Source organism: Dermacentor albipictus, chromosome 1 (genome assembly GCF_038994185.2).
Source record: "Dermacentor albipictus isolate Rhodes 1998 colony chromosome 1, USDA_Dalb.pri_finalv2, whole genome shotgun sequence".
NCBI lineage: Eukaryota > Metazoa > Arthropoda > Arachnida > Ixodida > Ixodidae > Dermacentor > Dermacentor albipictus.
This window is the reverse complement of record NC_091821.1, coordinates 80,372,849-80,393,216: the sequence shown is the minus strand read 5'-3', so window position 1 is coordinate 80,393,216 and position 20,368 is coordinate 80,372,849. Positions and strand designations below refer to the sequence as shown.

At 46.6% G+C, this 20,368-nt stretch overlaps 1 protein-coding gene across 1 annotated transcript in view; it reads left to right on the top strand.

The window, feature by feature from the left end:
- LOC135915098 (frequenin-1-like) overlaps positions 1–20,368 on the top strand; it is a 292,700-nt gene that overhangs the window by 256,624 nt on the left and 15,708 nt on the right. The window contains exons 5-7 of the mRNA XM_065448095.2: positions 544–622; positions 3,257–3,345; positions 19,475–19,549. Coding sequence (XP_065304167.1) covers positions 544–622; positions 3,257–3,345; positions 19,475–19,549 — 243 coding nt within the window. The remainder of the gene's footprint in view (positions 1–543; positions 623–3,256; positions 3,346–19,474; positions 19,550–20,368) is intronic.

The window sequence follows — 20,368 nt, the reverse complement described above, 5'->3', positions numbered from 1 at the left end:
ACGTTTTATGAATACGAGCATAGTTACCTTCGGTCCCAGAATCTATAGTTGATTGGGCGATTGCTAGGCTGATTGAAGTAGGACTAAAAGAAAAATAACAAAAGGAGAGCTGGAATTCTAGCTGGCCATGAAAGAATATCGGCAGTACGTGAGAGGGGAAAACAAAACAAAATAAAGATAAAGAGCAGGTGATCGAAATTCGGTCCTTGTGCAATTGCCGTCGTCATTCAACTCGCAAATGCTAACTCGATAGCTGCGCTGGGGACGTGCGCAGAATACACGCCGAAAGCGCTGCTTGCGTTGGGCCATGCTTCCCTGTCGTACTGCCGGTCTGCCCTGCTATTGTCTATCCGCTTTCCTGTGCGCAAGCATCTGACAGCACGGAGCAAGTTGTGAAATTTCGTGTGCGCGTTGTCGGAACTCAATATCATGAACCGTACTGTATGCATTTCTTCTTCTTCTTGTTTTGCTCCTCCTCTCCAAGTTTATAGGTTTGTCCTTTGTGTCATTCTCGAACTTGTTCTGCATTTATTTTCTTTCCAGGACGGCTCCATAGAGTTCGAGGAGTTCATCCGAGCGTTGTCGGTAACGTCAAGAGGAAACGTCGAAGAAAAGTTATTATGTAAGAAATGCAATCCCTTCTTTTTTTTTCTTTCCTATATACCGTATATGCTTGCTCAGAGACTAAAACGGCATTCAGGTGTTATGTCACGAGAATTATCCTTGGCGGCATGAATTCTTAACTACAACACAGCCTGAAAAATGCAGTAAATCATATATTTCTATTACGTCACCCCTCTCCGTAATGCTTGCAGACCCTGAATGTATGTTAAGTAAAAAAAATTAGTATTGTTTGCATAATCTGGCCTTGAATACGGCTTGCGAACTTTCGAGTGTAGCCGTCCACACTGAGTTCGTTCTGATTAGCCCGCTTGCGCAGGTTTGCACTATACTGAACGAGCGCACAGTTGAAAACCAGCGGAGAAGGACAGGGAGCCTGCGTATTGCTAGCGAAAGCCATTGCGCAGTTCTGTGCAAGTCGTTGTGTATTTTCACTTCGCAAAGAAGAAAGAAAGTTACTCAACTATCCTTTTAATGAGTCACTGACTCAGGCATTTAAAGAGTTGTGAAGCGTGCATCGCGCGGCATTTAACTCGGGCTCTTCTGAGTGGCTAATGCTTGCGTAGTTTCTTTTGACTCTAGGAAGGCGAGTGTCGCGGCACTGTTCCTTAGGTGGCATTCTTGAAGATTTGCTAGCGGAATTCGCGTCATCGTCTTAGCGTTTGTTGCAGTAGGTCGCCCATAATGATCGCCATCATCACGTTGAGGTAAAAGAAGTGTTAAGCGAAGCCGGATACACGGAGCGAGAGCGCAAGAGGCGCAAGACCGATGATGAGATAAGGAGGAAAAAAAGAAACAGGAATATCCGAAGCAAATTGTTTCTCTTCAATTATTTCTCCCGCAAATCTGTGCGTCTGACTGCGATTATAGATTCACTAGCTGTCATTGCACTGCTTCGGACGAACCTGAGGTTGCTGTCATTCATTTAAAGAGCGCATACCTTTTAGGCCAACATAGGAAACTACGCAAAAGTTAGGTTATCGGAAACATTCCTTTCGTGTGTTTGTCAGCACGCAGTATATTTTCGATTGAATTTATTATCATCGATAGTCTGTTTTATGCCGTGTATTAATTGTGGTTAATAAAATAATAATGCTGGTGTTATATAAAAGCATGCATAACCAGGATCCATTACTGGGGCAGCAACTGACGTCATGGTTATCTTTGTGGCGTTAATTTTTTTTCTTGTCTTATCGCAGCGATAACTGGGTAAGACGAACTGTTTGCATTAAGTGGTTCGAAAGAATAAAAAGCGGTTGTAGCGTGTGCAGCCATTTACCTCAGCTTATTCCACATTTATATTTGGAAGAATTGAACTCGGCTGCCCCGCTACAAGTGCGAGTGAGCCACACACGTTACTTCACGTGCGCTTATTAATGCACGGGGCTTCTCTCGCACTATAGCGCAGGACTTCTTACGTGTTGAAACTGCAACCTGTGATCCGCATTCTTGACACGTCGCACTCACGTGGGAGGCGTGTGTTGCCCGACCTTGCTTGTAGCTCTTATGCGCATAGTATGTCACATTTGTTAGCAACTTATTCGTCGTGGCGCTGGCGATGGTCGTTATTTGAGACGTCCGCCTTTTTAACCGCCACTTAAATTCCTCAGGAGCAGTACCAAACAAGTGTAAAGGACAAGCTACATGTGCGCGTGCCGGCGCGCGATAGATCATGCCCGAGTGCCTCGCGCATGCGCAGATGCTGAACGACAGATCGCACGCGTCGAAGCGCGGCACGAGCACAGATATCTTCTCTAGACAAACATTGATGCCCTGGATGCCTCACAAAAATACCAAACAATGTCTGTACCAAGGCGAAACTAGTGAGCCAAGACTCGCGCGCTGACGCGCACGAGTCTTGCAGCTTCAAACCACCGTCCCTCGCGAGGCGCGGCGAATGCAAGGCGCGCGCTTTCGCGCGCCAGCAAGCGTAAAGTGTAGTTTGGCCCTTATGCGTTCCATAGCTAAAGCGCTGCCAAATGGCACCAATTCACTAACGTGCTTAGAGCCATACAGCGTGCAGCCAAAGTACTTTTATTACAGCAAGCAATAAGATTTACCTCACAAAGTCCAGCTACTCGATACGCATCACTAATATTGGCTTCCTTTGAACCGAGTTTCTTGAGCTTGTAAGCGATTATGCAAACAGTTTTGCCTGGAACCAACTACATTTGTCGCGAAGGATAAAATTTAACGCGAGCAGGGTCAAGTGGCTGCGTCTTTTCGTGCGTTAGTTTGCTTTTGGATTTAAACTATTGATTAAGCATAATAAGCAGGCATCCTGTGCGGGTAAACTCGGGCAATGTGAAAAATGCAATAGAAGCAACGTGGGCGTTGGTGCAAGCTGCCCGAATCAGCGGGATCATTAGGCACTCATGTGTGGCACTTATTATTGGTTCGCTGAATAAGCGGAATGCTTTAAGAAGAACGCTTTCGTATCGCAGGCGAATATAACACAGCTGTTGACAGTGTGCAATCGAAACGTTTGTGATTTAGCTGGACATGGCTTGGCGTCTAGCTTACTTTTTGTGAATTGCTGATATTCTGACATGTGATATTTTACAGATGTGGCTCTGATTGGCTTGCATGTAGGCCAATTCCAAACTTGCTTTATTTCCCCTCTCTCTCTTCGCAGGGGCGTTCAAACTGTATGACGTCGACAATGACGGCTTCATTACACGAGAGGAGATGTACAACATTGTAGATGCTATATACGAAATGCTGGTGAGTATGCAGCCAATTGTCACTCCAAGCGTTTGAAGTCGACATTTTAAGTAATAGTCGCGGAAATGATACCCGTGCTTTGAGTTTCGGGCTCCACATCAAAGCTAGCTCCAAGAGCGACGTGATTTCAGGCGCTCATTTCGCTCTATCAGTACCCGCTAATCCCGAGCAGGGACTGCACCAACAAACGCTGACAACCTGTTGTTCAGTGCACTGAAGGTCTCTTCTATGATGTTCCTATGTTGAGCGTCATCACTCTTCGCTGTAGGACGACTATAACTTGCGTAGATGGGTAGCATGCGCACCGATGCGGCGAAACTCTCAAAGTTCGTCACGCGCAACAGGTGCTCGCACCTGACTGGCCATTGCTGGGCAATCGTGATAGCCAACAACAGGCAACAGAGAAGGCGTAAGCCGCCGCCTGCGGTAGCTGAGTGGCTAAGATATTGTGCCGCTGAGATCGCGAATTGGATCCCGGCTGTGGCGGCCGCATTCCGATATGTGAGAACGCTTGTGTACATTGCGTTGGGGGCACGGTAAGGAACCCCAGGTGGTCAAAATTTATACGCAGCCCCCTACTACGGCGTGTTTCATAATCAGATTGGGGTTTTGACATGTAAAACTCCATAATTTAAAAAGAATTTGTTTTTCCTTCTACAGGCAGCATATGCCAATATCGAAGCGTTTTACGAGCTCCGTGAATTCGGTCCTCGACGGGCTGGCGTCCGCAGTGTACCGCATCCGTAAAGCTACTCTGCTTTGTTTCGCATGTTGTAGGACGTAATCAGCGTTTGACGCTATGAGGATCATGTGATAAAATAACGCCAATTATGACGCTGCCGCCACCTTCCACAATGTCCCCATCCACTGTCCTTTTTTTCTTTCTTGCTTGATAACATGAACTCTTCCCTAGACAAGTGAATATCGCGCACCCGTCTTCGACGAGTCGAGCGCTTTTGAGACGGCACTGTCACTGGAGGACGAGAATAACGCGAGAGGGAATAACCGTAGGAGTAGTGTGGTAACATGTTTCTATACGTGCGCAAGATGCATGGCGGCTGTCAGTCACTTGCTTCTTAGAATGAGACTACGGCTAATTACCGCTTAATTTCTTGAGGTGGATTACCTGAAGAGTTCATTGGCCACGAAAAATTGCAATGTTCAACTATACAATAAGCAAACTATCACTGATGCTTGATTTATTTTAGAGCACACGTTGCAAATGCACAAATAAACCCAGGTCGTAGTGAATTTGAATTTGTCTTTATTTTCGTGTGTGATATACCATGCATAACGGTAAAAAAATCTGCATGGAAGCAGCTTGAGTAGCTACAGCGACCTCTTGCAACGGAAATAACACCAAAGTGATATATCCACAGTAAAACTAGGCAAAGGAAGAATGTCCACCGGAATAAAGTAGCAGTAAGAGAAAACAGAAGTAGCATACTCAGTCGCACCAGAGATATATGAAAGTAATTACAACGATTGAGATGAAAAACCGAATTACCCGCCGCGGTTGCTCAGTGGCTATGGTGTTAGGCTGCTGAGCACGAGGTCGCGGGATCGAATCCCGGCCACGACGGCCGCATTTCGATGGGGGCGAAATGCGAAAACACCCGTGTACTTAGATTTAGGTGCACGTTAAAGAACCCCAGGTGGTCGAAATTTCCGGAGTCCTCCACTACGGCGTGCCTCATAATCAGAAAGTGGTTTTGGCACGTAAAACCCCATAATTTAATTTTTTTTAAAACCAAATCATAGAGTACGAAGTCAAGAATGATGTCATGCCAATTAAACAGAAATATAAGGGGCTAGCACTAGTTTTCAAGTCCGTACCCAAAGGTTGTTTGAGGTTCGCTGGTATTCGCGATGGTACTAGTTTTTCGAAATTGCCCCTCATGGCAATGTGGGACAAAACTGACTGGAACAACACTGGATTTCGTTGCCTACTTTAAGAACGGTTATCTAGAAACTATTAGATTCCTACTAAATATATATCTCTTCATTATCTCTCGGCTTCAGTTTTCCAATTCCGACATACGCCATAAAATGAATATTAGTGAAAGTTTGCTACTGAGCTAACTGAATATTGCGGAATATTGCACACACACATTCACGCACGCACACACGCGCACGCACACACGCACGCACGCGCCCACACATGCACGTAGATGAACGCACGTACAGTCACACAGGTACACACGCTTACGTACGCACGCACACACATGCACACGCAAGCACGCACACACCCGCTTGAACGCGCGCACACTCACACATGCACGCACGCACACACACGCACGCACGCACACACACGCACACACTCACACGCAAGCACGCATATACCCACATGAACTCACGCACACACGACCACTCACACTCACGCAATCGCAAAAACGCACACACACACGCGCACACACACGCGCACACACACGCTTTAGCGTCCTCCTTACGCATCGTATAGGAGTGTTCCTGCGCTGCAAGCCCTTTTAAACTGTCAATGCTCGTGTAATGTTTCAAAATAACCATAAATAAATGTGGGGAAAAGCCTTCCTATCAACTGCAATAGAAAGTGTACGCCAATTCGCACGTTTGCGTGTGTGTGCGCACACGCACGTACACAACCATATGAACGCACACACACTCACGCACGCACACACTCACACTCACGCATGTGCACACATCCACACGCACGTACACATGAACGCACGCGCACTCACACACGCACGCACAAACGCCCACATGCACGCACTTACTCACACTCACTTAAACACGCACGCACACTCACACATGCACGCGCACGCACGCTCGCGCACACACCCACTCACACACGCACGCTTTAGCGTGCACCCCATGCATTGTATAGGAGTGTTCCTGCGTTCAACCCCCTTTGAACCTCTCATTCCTCGGGTAATGTTTCGAAATAACCCTAAATGAATGTGGGGAAAAGCCTTCCTATTTACTGCAATAAAACGCGTACGTCAATTAGAAATAAATGAAAGGAGGTTAAAAAGCATCTATGCCCTTCCACTCTGTGAAGAAGGATGATCAGCGAAGCTGTGTATGTGGGCTCCTTCATGGCGAACTGCACCTCCGCCGCGGGTCGGGACAACGTTGCACTATCATCAGCATCGGCCCACGTATGGGGAGTGCTTAACACCTGCTTCACATCCGCCGCGGGTCGTGCCGGTATTGCACCATCTCCAGGATCGGCGCACGATCGGCACCATCTCCAGGATCGTTTCGCGCCGTGTGCCTGGGACCACTTTGGATCCCACGGGGAGTTTTTTTATTACAACGACGACACTAAAATTTCTTTGGACGGTAGAGGTATACAGCTTTGCTGTAAAATAAATCAAAAAGCGCAAATTTATAAATATACCAATTGGAAACAACGACAACCAGTACACTCTGTGAAGATGGAATGGCAGCGGAAGCACCTTGCTTTTCGTTTGACAGCTTGGACTGTCGTCAGCTTTCGCTGCCATTGCATCTTCGTAGAGTGAAATGGTGGCCATTTGGTTGAAGCGTCTGATGATGGGAGTTCATGTGTTTGAATGGATGATTTGTTTGTCAGGGTAGTTTACGATTGCTTTATCATCACTGTGATATATACTCAATGGTTCGACTGCCGCCATAAAAAGGTCCTTGGCTTGAATCATATCAATGCACGTCCGGTGATACGTGGCAGGTATCCTGGGGTTGGAGTAACATTGCAGGCCAAACTCTTCCAACATGTATTGCATGAACCATTTTCTCTGGCTTAGAAATGTATAGATTGAAGTCTTCGTTGATGATCACAGGTGTGGTATCATCCTTTCTAACGCAAAGGAAATACGTGATCCTAAACTCCTTGATTTTGTAGATTTCCGATCATCGTCAGTTTGTTCTGGAACCATAGACGGTCACACACTCTGCAACTAAATCCGAAATGTTTATCCAGAAACGCGTGCTTCAGGTCGGTACTTAGCATGGGCACCTTTGAAGTCGTTCACTCGGTCCATCCAGTACCTCTGCCGCCGTATTGCGTTGCGAGTCTGGAGTCGCTGCTTATTCGGAGGTGCCCGGGATCGCGAGTGTCATTTTCGTTCAGCATCGCGGGAAGGTTCTTCGTCGGCGGTCGTTTCGCGCCGTGTGCCTGGGACCACTTTGGATCCCACGTGTGACAAGAATAGTTCAAGGGGGCGTCACAGGTTTCCGAGCCCACAGGGAATGTACCATTGAGCCTGGGCCCTGTCTGCACTATCACCAGGATCGGCCCACATGAGGTTTTCTTTTTTTGTGTGTGGCCGGACGTCGAAAAAACTACGGAAGGTTGGTTATATACAGCTTTCGCTGTAAAATAATTTGGGAGCCCAGTAGCTCTTGGCGTCCTAAGGGTAGGGTCAGCGAGCGTATAAAGACCTCGCATAGGCCATTTATCATGAATAAAATGATTTGATCCGTGGAGATTCAATGACTGGTCTTGTATTGTGCCCATGTGTTGAATTGGTGATCGACAAATCGCTCGCGGCCGCGATCGATGCCACTAACCTCGAGCTGAGAAGCGCAACTTCGTAACCGCCGCACTACCACGGCGGTTCGTTTGCGTTGAAAGCGGAAAAGCAGCGGAGGCTATGTTGAGCTCAATAGAACAGCTTTTGCAGACGATGTTCGTACAAGAGCATGATCTGCGCGCACACGCCTTTACCCTCACTGCTTCCGAAGGTGCGTTCCATGACACTGCGATCACCGTCGGGTCCATCGAAGCTGCCGTGAGATTATTGAAAACGTGGAAAGCTGTAGTCTACACTTGGTTTTTTAAATCCTCGGCCAGATGCGTTGACTGTGAGGAAATTTTTTTTCGCTGATTCCGCACTCCGGAAGCTTTTGTGCGCAGTAGGTATACATGTATCCAAGATAGTACAATGTGAGCCCGTAACAAGTTAGCCGTGTGAAAGGGAAAACGCGCTTTAGTTATCTTATGCGTTCACGTCTGCCGCACTCGTTCGGCAACGGGCATATGTGCGACGCACGGGGACCTCCCAGAAAGCGGCTTCTCCCAATGCCTCTGCGCTTGAAGACGTGCAGTGTTCGAGCCCATTGCACGACGCGCATTCTTCGCGAGTAACGTTTCCCTTCGTTCCCGCTTCGGAAGCACCCGCTTCGAGAGGAAACGCTTTAAGCGACGTGCTTCCGATCCGATTAACGGAAATCGGTCGCACGCCTCCGCCGTTGGTGATGAACAGCCTCCGCCGCTGACAGCGAGTGTCTGGAATGCGGAGGGAAGCTCGCCTCTCTCGACTCCCGCCCGCCGCCTCCGGAAGAACAAAAAGAAAGAGAAACAAAAGTGCAAGCGATTGTGGAAAGAAACTAAGAAAGAAAAGCTAAAGAATGAAAGAAGAAAAGAAAAATAAAGGAATGGAAGAAATAAACAAGAAAGGTCGAGAACGTGTATCCCCCGCCGCGTGCATCGAACCAATGGGCTGTCATCAATTCTCGTCTAATCCGAGCGCCGGCGCCTTTCCCGCATAATTCAACGCGCCTCTCCTCGCGCTCTTGATCCGTTTCTTTTTTTTTTTTACTTGTCGCCATACACCGAGCACTCCGCCCCGCTTGTATATCAGGAATACGCTTCGTTCTCTTTCTTTTCTTTATTGTTTTTCTTAGTCTCTAGTTCGCTTTTCTTGCTTGTATGTTGAACTGGGCCAAGGCCAAGCACGTACGACGTTTCTTTCCCGCGCCTTTCCTTCCTTCCTGTAACACGGCTCCTTCTCGGGAGTCGCTGTTCACTATGTGTAACTCCCGCTTTGGAGCTTTAGCGCTTCGTAAGGCGACTCTTCTGCTTTTTTTTATAATGAATTTGGTACTGCAGCATTATTACTATTTTTGTGTGTTTGTGTGCAGGGCGATGAAGGCAGCATAGAGTTGTATTTCGAGAGTCGCATTCCCTACGCGTCGTGAGAGCTGCTGGTCTCAATTACCGGCAGCCGTGTCTGTAGCGGCGCGGTAGCACTTCGCTCCATAGCTGTGATGCGCGAAAGCGAAGCCGAATAAGCAGGGGAAGCGGCGCGAGGAGCATGAGCCTGGTCGGATATTTCCGAGCGCCTACAATGAATCATATCATATATATAAGCGTAGCAGGGGGCGGCAGAAAGTTAGGTGGGCGGATGAGATTAAGAAGTTTGCAGGGACGGCGTGGCCACAATTAGTACATGACCGGGGTTGTTGGAGAAATATGGGAGAGGCCTTTGCCCTGCAGTGGGCGTAATCAGGCTGATGATGATGATGATGATGATGATGATGATTATGACAATGAATCCCGGGCCTGGCCGAAATCAATGCCTCGCGTAGCTCTCCGTCGTGCTGCCCAAGCGCAACGCGCGCATGCGTATACAGTACGTGTATGCATGAGCTTCAGACAGCGCGCGCGTATTTCATGTCTCGCTTAACGCCTTTGAAATTGGTCCTTATTAAAAAAAAAAATGTTTAACGTTTAATCAACTTCTTAACGTTTTCTTCTTACTCATTAATCGTCGCCGAAATGGGACTCCCAGGCTCTGCGATTAGCCAAATTCTCATTTCTATGAAAGAAGCGAGGAAGAATCTCGGCTCGTCGTCGTCCATCTCGTTGCTCTTGCCCTAGACGCTTTCATTTTTTTTTTCGTCTAGACGCTAATAATCATTAGGAAATAAGTGGCACGGAAAATGAGAGCATGCCTTCGAGCAACGGTTAGTTAAGCCAAGAACCTTTTCTCTTAGTGTTTTCTGCTCACTGCGCTGTCAATTATTCGGCTTCTCAGTCTCAAATAATAATATTAATAACAATAAATGCAGCTTGCAGATTCAGTTATTAGCGTATAAGTGCCGTATTGTCTCGAATAAAAGGTGATCTTCAAATTACCGCGCGTAGTTTCTGACGCGCTTTTCTATTGTCCAGGCACGTTTCTAATTCCAACCTGGCGATTCAGTTCCGAAGGCGCAGATAGATGTATTGAGCTTGCGAGCGATCTACTGATGAATGGAAACGTTAGCACTTTTAACTTCCATCAGCAAGCGTGTTCTTCGGGGCTGCTTGACGCATGTGCATAGACTCAAAAGCGTTAAGCTTTATGAAGGTGAATATTTTCACATTTTATAGGTAATAACGACATATTTTACGTTAAATAAAGGCAAAAGCTGCACGGGCTTGATGACTCAGTTAACTTTTGTTACGTGAGAATGAAACATCGATGTTATTAAAATTTACCTGGGCCTTATATGCTAATCGTCAGTGATAGAAGTCATGTTATACATGCCGTAACGTGGCACCTGGCGCCACCTTTGCACATAAGGTTGGCTCATGAAAAATATATTCTGTTTGATGATAATTTTAGGCTTGGCCAGTAGTAGTCAAAACGTCCAAGCTCGAGGGCATGTTACCGTAATTTACGGCAAAGATTACCGGCTACCTCTAAAATGCGAGACTGTGCGCCATTATCCAAGTTATCGATTTCATGACGCAACTTGCAGCCCGCTGCAGTGTGTTTGGTTGTTTCAGGGCCTCATAAAATGACAGGAGGTCCAGCGCGTGCTAGAAGCTTAAAGCATCATCACTTGACAGCGGCCCTGGGGGTTCTAACGGCTGCAATCAATATAATAATTGGACTTGAATAGGGTGCATATATTCGGGTGGATGCCATGCATTTCGTTCCAGAGACGTTAGATCGCATTCACTCTTCGTTGGGCACGATTGGGGAATGAATTGCACTGTATTGCCTCCCTCTTCTTTGTCTATATGCATAAAGACACAGCTCAAAACGCTCACACAGAGAGGAAAAGACGCAGGTGCGGCGTCGCGTCTGTGTCTTCCAAAGTTTGCGCGTACAGCCGCGAGCAATAGTGGAGAGACCACGGCTCCCGGCGCGGGAGCAGCTGCGGGGCCGCTACGCGCCGCTGCCATCTCGCGTCGCGTAAAGTCAAGGGACTTCAGCGTCGCGTAAAGTCCTTTAGCGTCGCGCACTCGCTTCGAGAGTATCCCGAGTGCCGACAAACTTCACCCTCGCTCTCGCGCTGGTACTTATCACGCTTGATAAGTTTCTACAGCCTTAGGCACAGTTACACCCTTTGGGGTGTACACAATGATAATCATCATCTGCCTTCCTTGCGCTTCCTTTCTTGAAAACGCAGCGCCCGCTACCTTCCTGTCGGGAATGCTATGTCATGCTGATAACGCGCATGCCGTTTGTTACTGGGAAGTACCGGGCTCGCCGCGTTAAAGAAAGGAAATGCGGACAACACAAATCACGATTGTCGTTGTGTGGCAAAAGGGTGTAATTTTGCTTAAGAGTGTAGGGCGGACTGCTTCCCTCCACCTCCGTTTTCGGCGCGCCTTGACGGTTACGCGTCGATGCCATGCCTGTATCGGCATGCTGTTGCAAGGCACGTGCGCCTTCCACTCCCGAATCACCAGGTAGAGACGAATACATCGAGGCGTAAAATGCAAGGCACTGTGGATCCCCGCTTCGAACACCCTCTTCAATTATTACATATGTTTGGCACCCACGGGCTCTTTATTGCCGTGAGAAATGAACAATCTGAACGTAACATTAAGCTAATACTTAGTGAAGTTGCATTAACGGCAATTACACCAGCAGCTCGTAGAGCGTGGAGGTAGAGCATCTGTAGAACCCGGAGTTCCATCACAAATACACAGCTGCAGTGGCCACCAATAGGTGCATATCTGAACCCCATTGGAAACTTACGACCCGGGATTGTGGACAGCCGTAAAACAAGAATGACAGATTTTTCGTGCTCGCCCCGACGTTGTCTCATCACTGTATGATTCGATGCCGCGCCGAGCTGCTGGTGTAACTGCCGTTAATGGCAAATTCACTATTAGTAGAGTGTTACGTTCAGATTGTTCATTTCTCACGGCACCAGAGAGCCTGCGAGTGCCAAACATTTGTAGTACTTATTTGAAGGGGGTGTTTGAAGCGGGGATCCACAGTGTCTATAATTTTACACCACCTCGATGTATTCGAGGTAGTGTGTTTTCCCCTTTCCCATTCCCCCGGTGCAGGGTAGCCAACCGGACGTTTATCTGGTTAACCTCCCTGCCTTCTGCTTTTCTCTTTCCTCCCACTCGATGTATTCGTCTCTACCTAATGATTCGGGAGTCGAGTGGGAGCCGCGCGTGCTTTCCAACAGCACGCCGATACAGGCACGGCATCGACTCGTAACCGTCAAGGCGCGCCGAAAACGGAGGAGGAGGGAAGCAGTTCGCCCTACTTTCCCTTCGGAAACTTTAGGCGCTTTGCTATGCGCGATACCCTTCGCCGCGACCGTCAGCAGCAGAGCAGCCGAACGGTGCACTAGAAATTTATCAAGCGTGATAAGCACCAGCCCGAGAGCGAGGGTAGGACCTAGCGAGGGTGAAGGTTGTCGTCACTCCGGGCACTCTCGAAGCAAGCAAGCCGCGCGAGATAGCAGCGCCGCGTAGCGGCCTCGCAGCAGCTCCCGCGCCCGGGGCTGTGCACTGTCCACTTTTGCTCACGACTGTGCATGCACCTTTCCCACACAGCACATTGATATGAATTCATGCCAGCTACCGGAGCTGTCGACCTTCTTTCGAAGTATCGGCATAGTGCTTGGAACTATCCTTTTTCGAGTAATGTTCTTGAACAGTGGCGCGCCTGCAGCGTCTTCTTACCTTTTCGTGTGCTTTTAGCACTGTGTATACATTTGAAAGTATGAATCCATACCAATATGCTCATCAGTCAGTTCTTGTTCTTAATATGTTAATGTTCGCCCATGGGCAAATCTGAAAGGGTTTTCAGATTCGCATATGCGCAAAGAATGCGTGCCTTCTTTTTCTTCTTTTGTTTTTCCTCACTAAGGTGGTACAGGAGGAACATATTGTATGAAAAAGAAGAGGCACTTATTTGTCTCACTGTCCTATTGGTTTTGTCATTGTCAACGAGCGTGGACATATGCGTCATGCTGTCAATTCCCACCTCCAAGGTGATGCTGGCCTAAAAATACGATCATCAGCAGCCAGGATATATTCGTGCATAACTGAAACTGGACACGTACATATTGCACAATTTCTTTGTTTGTTGCGCAATCGCAACGCCAGCGTCCCCTTCGTAAATGGCTCGCAAGAGTTGTCAGAAAACCAATTATTCGCAGAGAACGCTTTAACGCTTGTGCTGAGTTGCCACTGGGATGTGTTATGTGCTGTGAAGCCGACGAGTGTCAAATCCATTGATTACAGCGGCGGACGCCGTAATTTGCGATGCATCCCAGGAAGCTCTGTCTCGTCAGTCACTTAGGTTTCTTTCCCCCTCTTCTTATTCGCCATTTCTGCGTAATCAGCGGGGCATTTTCGGAATTGCTTGCTCGAGCATGGAGTATAGAAGATTCATCAGGCACTTGCCTTTCTTTATCGAGGGGCTCATCGGGCTTGTAGTTCCCAATTTGCTTCGCAGCTCTCAACGTAATTATGCGTCACGTTATTACAGTTATCTGATTGTCTGACAAAAATATCGAGTGCCCGCACATGCGTGTGGCATTTCCGTCATTCAGAAATGTGTATAAATGTGTCGCAACGCTAACCTAGGCCATCCCAGATAAGGCACTTTCTATTGCTGGAAAGTCAAGAAGCCTAGCCCCATGGAAAGTTTGCTCGTAATCTTGCGATTTCACTCTTGGCCGCTATAAGAACATCTCGCGAACACATTTCAAGAATTCAATGTGTTACAAGAAAAATACAACCCTTTTTCTGAGTTTTGTACAGATGGATTTAAGAGAAGTCAACATGTAGGATGTATAACGTAGTACGAGAACAGTCAGAAGGGTTAATCACATTAACGCAGATTGTTCCAATCTTCGCAGTGAAAATTTATGCCCTGCACATAACCATAGGAAAAATTATCTCTGGCATATGCACGAAAGCAGTAATCTAGACCGACACATTAAATGCACTAAAGTCGCTCAACGTACAATCATCTATGGAAGCCTTCATTGACTACATTCTACAATTGCTGGTCATTGCAGAAAGCCATGATAAAGTTATTTGTTTTTGTTGGGTTCCGAGTCACATTGGGATCCCTGGTATTGAAAAGGCAGATAGTTGCGCAGCAAACTCTGAAGACAAAGAAATCCAAAACGTGCTAGTCGCACTGAAAGATAGTATTTTAGCTGTTGGTCATGCCTTTGGTTCAAAATGGCAGCAGGAATGGGCTTCCTTATACCATAGTGAACTGCGCCTCATGAAGCCGGCGCTTGGAGAGTGAAATACTTGTCATCATCAAGAACGTTTTGCTGAAGTGATTTTATCCAGGCTGCGGATAGGACATACACATACTCGTACTTTTCTTCGGCTCAGCTCCTCACCCGGGGCTGAGCCGAGCGGAGGCGGTGCTGTTCAGACAATTGCAAACTGGTTCCTTACCCACCCCAGTGTTAATGACTCATCTATACGCGAAATTATATGTCAGTTATGTGTGCCGCGTGTGCCAGCTGGAGAGGGCCACCCTGACGCACATCCTATGGGATTGCACCAAGTTTCCTGATGAAGCTTCGACAAGTACAACGATTCCGCCGCGACTCGCGGCTGCGGCGGAGTGCTACGACTACGCAAGGCAAACCTGGGCCGTCCAGCAGGTCTCGGCGGCTCTTGAAAGACAATCGCCTCCCAGAGCGACCGACCGCGGAAGTAACACGCGCTGGAGTTGAGTAGAGACCACCCGCTGAGAAGACGTCAGGGCCCGCGTCACGGCGCCATTTAGTCATGGTGTCGTTCTGCAGGCGACTACATAAAGTTGTTTCTCTCTCTCTCTTAAAGGCCAGCAAGGACCGAACTGCAACAAATGCCGTAAACTACTCCCTGTAAATTGTATTTTATTTACATGGTCCAGCTTCAGAAACCCGAAGGCAAACATTTTTCATTTTCACAGCGAAACTGTCTATGGTTAGGATCCAGGGATTGCTTCGTGGCGCAACGTTGACAGAAAACTATCGTCATCAATGGCTCATACCCTCGTCAGGCAGAGGTTACAAGCACTCAGCAAAGTGAAGCGAACAGTACATATATTCTATGGAATCCGAAAAACGAGCATCCGAAAGGCGAGCAGAGGTATAGCCGTTCGGTTGCACTGCCGGGGGAATGATGTGCGCATTTTCAAGGCTACTTCCTAATTGAATGCCAGTGAGAGAGGCGGACAAAAGCGGCAACTCTGGCATCATGCGCACATGACGCTCGACGCCCCGGTCTTTGTTTCCAAAGAACTCGGTAAAGCGCACGATGCTTTTGACTTTAGGATCGCATCCTTAGCTGGCGGTTCTTTAGCGTGATGAAATATCGTGGCAAATCAAGGACGCATTCAACCGCTGCTGAAGCTCACTGCTGAACTCGCGGTCGCTGCGAGAATACCTGCACTGATGAAATGCCTCCCGGTAGAGCTACGATATGTAGTCACAACTATAGGAGGTCACATTGCAGAGACCAATACGCCTTTGACTGAGTCGGTAAAACAAGAAGAAAACGAGGACAAAGAAGGGGGAATCCTAACAGCACTATCTCTACGCTGATAGTAGCCACGACTACTTCCAGATTTCACCGTTTTAAGACCTTTTGTTATAAAAGACATGCGTCGCTTTCGATGCCGCGTCTCTTCTGTAGCGCCTGTTTTTCTTTCCTGTTGTCTGCTTTGCGGGCTTTAATTTTGCAAGTGCATGCGTCCCTCCTAGCAAATAGGGTGCGAGTTATGCGGCTACAATGTAAAATAATGTGCACCCTCGAAAGAAAATAAGGGCGTATATCGGTCTATAATTCCTATCCTCACACGCAAAAAGGGGAGGGAGTTATAGACCGATCTGTACCCTTATTCACTTTTAACTCTTCCGTTACCGCTAGAAATGTGTTCATTTTCACTACTTTTTTGTTTAAAGCTTTATTTCAATACGTAATAGGCGCAACGTATACCACGGCACGTAAAATTATCGACGAGCAATGGTATTTAGAACTGATGTAAAGCAGTGACAATTTCTCAGAAAATTTTTGAAAATTCTTGTGTGGAACTTCAAATGGAGTACATGAAGGAACATGAATAAAAGTAATAAGTTAGTATTTTTAGTATAAGAACTGACAGTAAGAGAAAGAAAAAAACTGATATATATCAAATATGCGTCTGGCTCATATAGTTCCCAACTTTTGTAAGTCAGATCACGCAAGAAAATTATTATGAAGTTGTGTTGGTGCCATCGTGATGTCCATGCTGTGCGCGAAAGCAGTAGCTTGGCGAATGTGAAAACGGGTAAGTTGCTTTTGTACAGGAAGCATTTGTTTTTACTCACGGCAGCATGAACCTGGTTATCTTTTTTTTTTACTGTATTGTTTAGGCTCGTGACGCAATGGTTGTCAGTTCAGGAAGCATGCAGAGGCCTTCTCATACATGATTATTGCGTTCAATCAGCATTTTTGTGGAAGCAAAGGTGGTCTAGTAAAACTAGTGCTTGGGCTATTGCTGGAGCCTCCAGATGCGTTGTTCAGTTCCTGTACGATGCTGTCAAGTAATGCGGAGTGTTGTGCAACATTGTACAGTAATGAATAAGGGCACTTGCACCAGCGGTGTTCAAAATGTAAGAAATTAGACAGCTAGCAAGGCTTCGTGGAAGGTCGATCTGAAATTGTCTGTGTGTTCCTGTATGAGTGAAAACGCCACTTGACGGGAAGGATTACTCGTAATAATTTTTACATGCACTGTCGAAATGCTTATGGATTAAAGCAACCCACGATGGGAAAAATACGTTGCACTTGATATTACTCGAACCCAATTATCGAAACAACATGCACTCATGAGCGTCTACTGTTGTTTGTGAAATAGTCAGAACGGCCTAGACGTCGGATCGGAAAATTCGACAACACCAGAGAAGCTTCTGTGTCTTCACGGCTCCTGTCAATTAAAAATTATGTTGCCGAGTCAAGCATAGTGCAAATTTTGCGTAGTTTTGTCCAGGAAGTGCTATAAACACTGGAGGCTAGCTGCGACGAAACCTCTAGACGAAGTTTTATTTTCCCAGACTTCCCAACATGACTAAACTTGTAAAACCTAACAAATACGTAACATTCAGTCGCCTTTTGAGACGTTGCATGGTGTTGCTATTGGAAGAATCCCAACGGAAATGTTTAAACAGCGCATAGAAAAACTGTCGATCAAATTCATCTATTTCTATAGGTGCGGTAGGGAAAGAATTAAGGGTGTAAATTATTTTGCAGCGTATAGTATGCTGTAGTAAATCTTTCGAATGCATGTCCAGTGTATTTAAGGATCTACATCCGAAAAAAAAAACACATGAGCATTGTAATGACCTATCTGAAGCAATGGAAAGAAAACTTGTACAACAAAGAAATACAATGTCATCTAAAACAATCTTAACATAATTACCATCTTTGAGAGAAGAAAGGTGCACACTCCAAAATTGGAATACGCAACAACTAACGCATCAAGTAAATATTGAGCTGGAGTCTATAGCGTCGTGTTTTCTGTGCTTCTCGTTCTCGCCATACGTTTTTTTAGCGCTAGTTAAATATGTCCTACCGTCAGAAATTTCTATTTGAATTGCACCAGACCTTGTGTATAAAATGAACACAAGCACGCAAAATAGCACTCGCAGTGGTACGAAGACCAGTACGAAATCGCGTAGCCAAAAGCACAATTTCATATCACAGGGCAAGAACTCTCCATTCCGACATTTATTAGACCCCCCCCCCCCTTTCTTTAGCCTCTAAATGCAGCATGCCGCAAATTCTCTTTCTCTTTCTCGATTTCTTTTGCCTTCACAAATCATCGGCTCATTTCACAAAGCGTTCAGTCTTGACGAATGGTTTCTTAAAGTCTAATTAATGGCTTGAATGTCGTACCGACTGCTGCCACGATAAGAGTGCCCGAACTAAGGATTGCACATCCTTCCTTCTAAAACAACTGCGATCTTATCTCTTTTCTAACTCCAGTATTATACAACAAATTTAGTTATTCGGAAATTTTTTTTAATCTACTATAACTGTCGGCGTTTGCGGGCTCTTCGTAAAAAGACAAATGTTGTTATCGTTGTTTATGAAATGATGTTGCCATAACTGTCGGCGTTTGCCGGCTGTTGGTAAAAATACAAATGTTGTTGTTGTTATTGTTGTTTGTGAAATTATGGTGCCCTAAAAGAATATGCCACAAAAGGGCCGGCTATCCCAAACATCAGGCAAACTGCAGCGACTAAGGAACGTAGAAATACCGAAACAAACGAAAGAACAAAAAACACAGTAGGGAAAAATAGCCACGGTATCGAGCATCTCTTAACTCAGGCGTTGTCGTTTTCATTTGAGTTGTGTCCCTGTTTGCACGCCCACCCTTCCGCATCATGAATTCTATAGCGAAACACTGGTAAAATTTGGACACGAGGCAAACTGGGACAACGCAGCAAATGTGAGAGTTGAAGGCGGTATCTCGTTAGGCTTGGACTTGGTATCGGTAATCATCCAAACTGCCAACACCCTTGAAGTAACGGATGACAGTCTGCATCTGTTCTATGCGTGACAGCTTCGAAGCCTCTTTAAGGCTGCATTCACTTTTTCATTGGGGAATGCCGCGCATTGTGAACACACACACAAAAAAGGGTGTCCATACGGACAAGAAACGTCAAAATTTTCTGTCGTTTTACAGTCACTGACAGAATAATTTTCACCATGGTTCCCTGACTAGACAATGTTCCATCGAACGTTGCGGCGAAATTTTTCTGAGTGAGTCTGTCCTCGCATTTCGAAGCCAGTTCAGCAGATTGAGTAGCTATTTATGCATTATTTTGTAAGTCTTTTGCACAAACGCAAGTACACGGCGGGACGATGCGCCACCAGGCATCCTGTTGCCTTCTGGCCCCCTGCTTGTCAGACATGTTTGAAAGGAAAAAAAGAAAACGAAGGAAACAGAGAAGAACAGAACCATTCTGCTATATGTAGCTCGTGCCACCAATGTGAATATTCGCTCAAGACGCTATGTAAAAAGGAATACCTTGGAGTTCCGTGCCTATCCCTTTTATCAGCATATTTGCACTATGAATGGCATGTACTGAAAGGCTGTGCTAAATAATCGAGCCATCTTGTTCGTTCACCTTTTCGCAGGGTAGCCAAGAAAAAGAAGACGAGGAAGATGACCCAAGGGCCAGAGTGGACCGCATTTTCGAACAACTGGATAAGGTATGGCATTATCCTGCTTCTATCTTCACACACGCACGCACGCACACTTTTTTGTTACTTTAATTGGAATTTCTTGGCTACAGAATTGTACCTCGTGTGACATATATAATAACATTTTTGTGTTGAAATAGGATGTGAAAATTCGGGAAAATAATTATTTCTTGTATTGGGCCGTACTCTTAGTAAACAAACTAATCTTTAGTAAACGCACGTTTTTACGACAACTAAATGCGAAAAACCAGAGTAAGCAATCAGTGGAAACAATCACTAATGGCGTTAGAATTTCGTTCACATATTTTAGAGAAGCGAGATACCACGCGCAACGCACGCATTTCGCTGTGGTTACGCCCCATTCGGCAGCCGGAAAACATCCAGGGAGGTGCTTTTCCAGCGTGAAGGACCGTAGACTATAGCAGTGTAACCTCGCTATTGAGGTGAGGGCATCTGCGGTGGCTGCGCGAGCAGACCGAAGCAGCGTATGTATGAGAAATGCGCGGAGTAAAATATGTTGGCGGCGCTAAACGAGATCTCTGCTGGTACGTGTTTAAAGACCCTAATGCGTCATCGCGAAATCGACTATAGGTCGCAGTAATGATAGCAACCCACCGCACGGGTAAGTCATGCGTGACGGGTGGAGAAGACTGCACTACCGCCGCATGCAGTCATGTGCATTTCAAAACGACGTGCGCATGTCTACACAATGTGCCGTGGTGCGCCAGCAAGTATCACTTTGGCCCCATTGAGCAGCCACATCACGCCGGTATACGTGCCCCGTCCGCAGCCGACACTTATAATACGCGTTCTGCGCACTCCACCCAA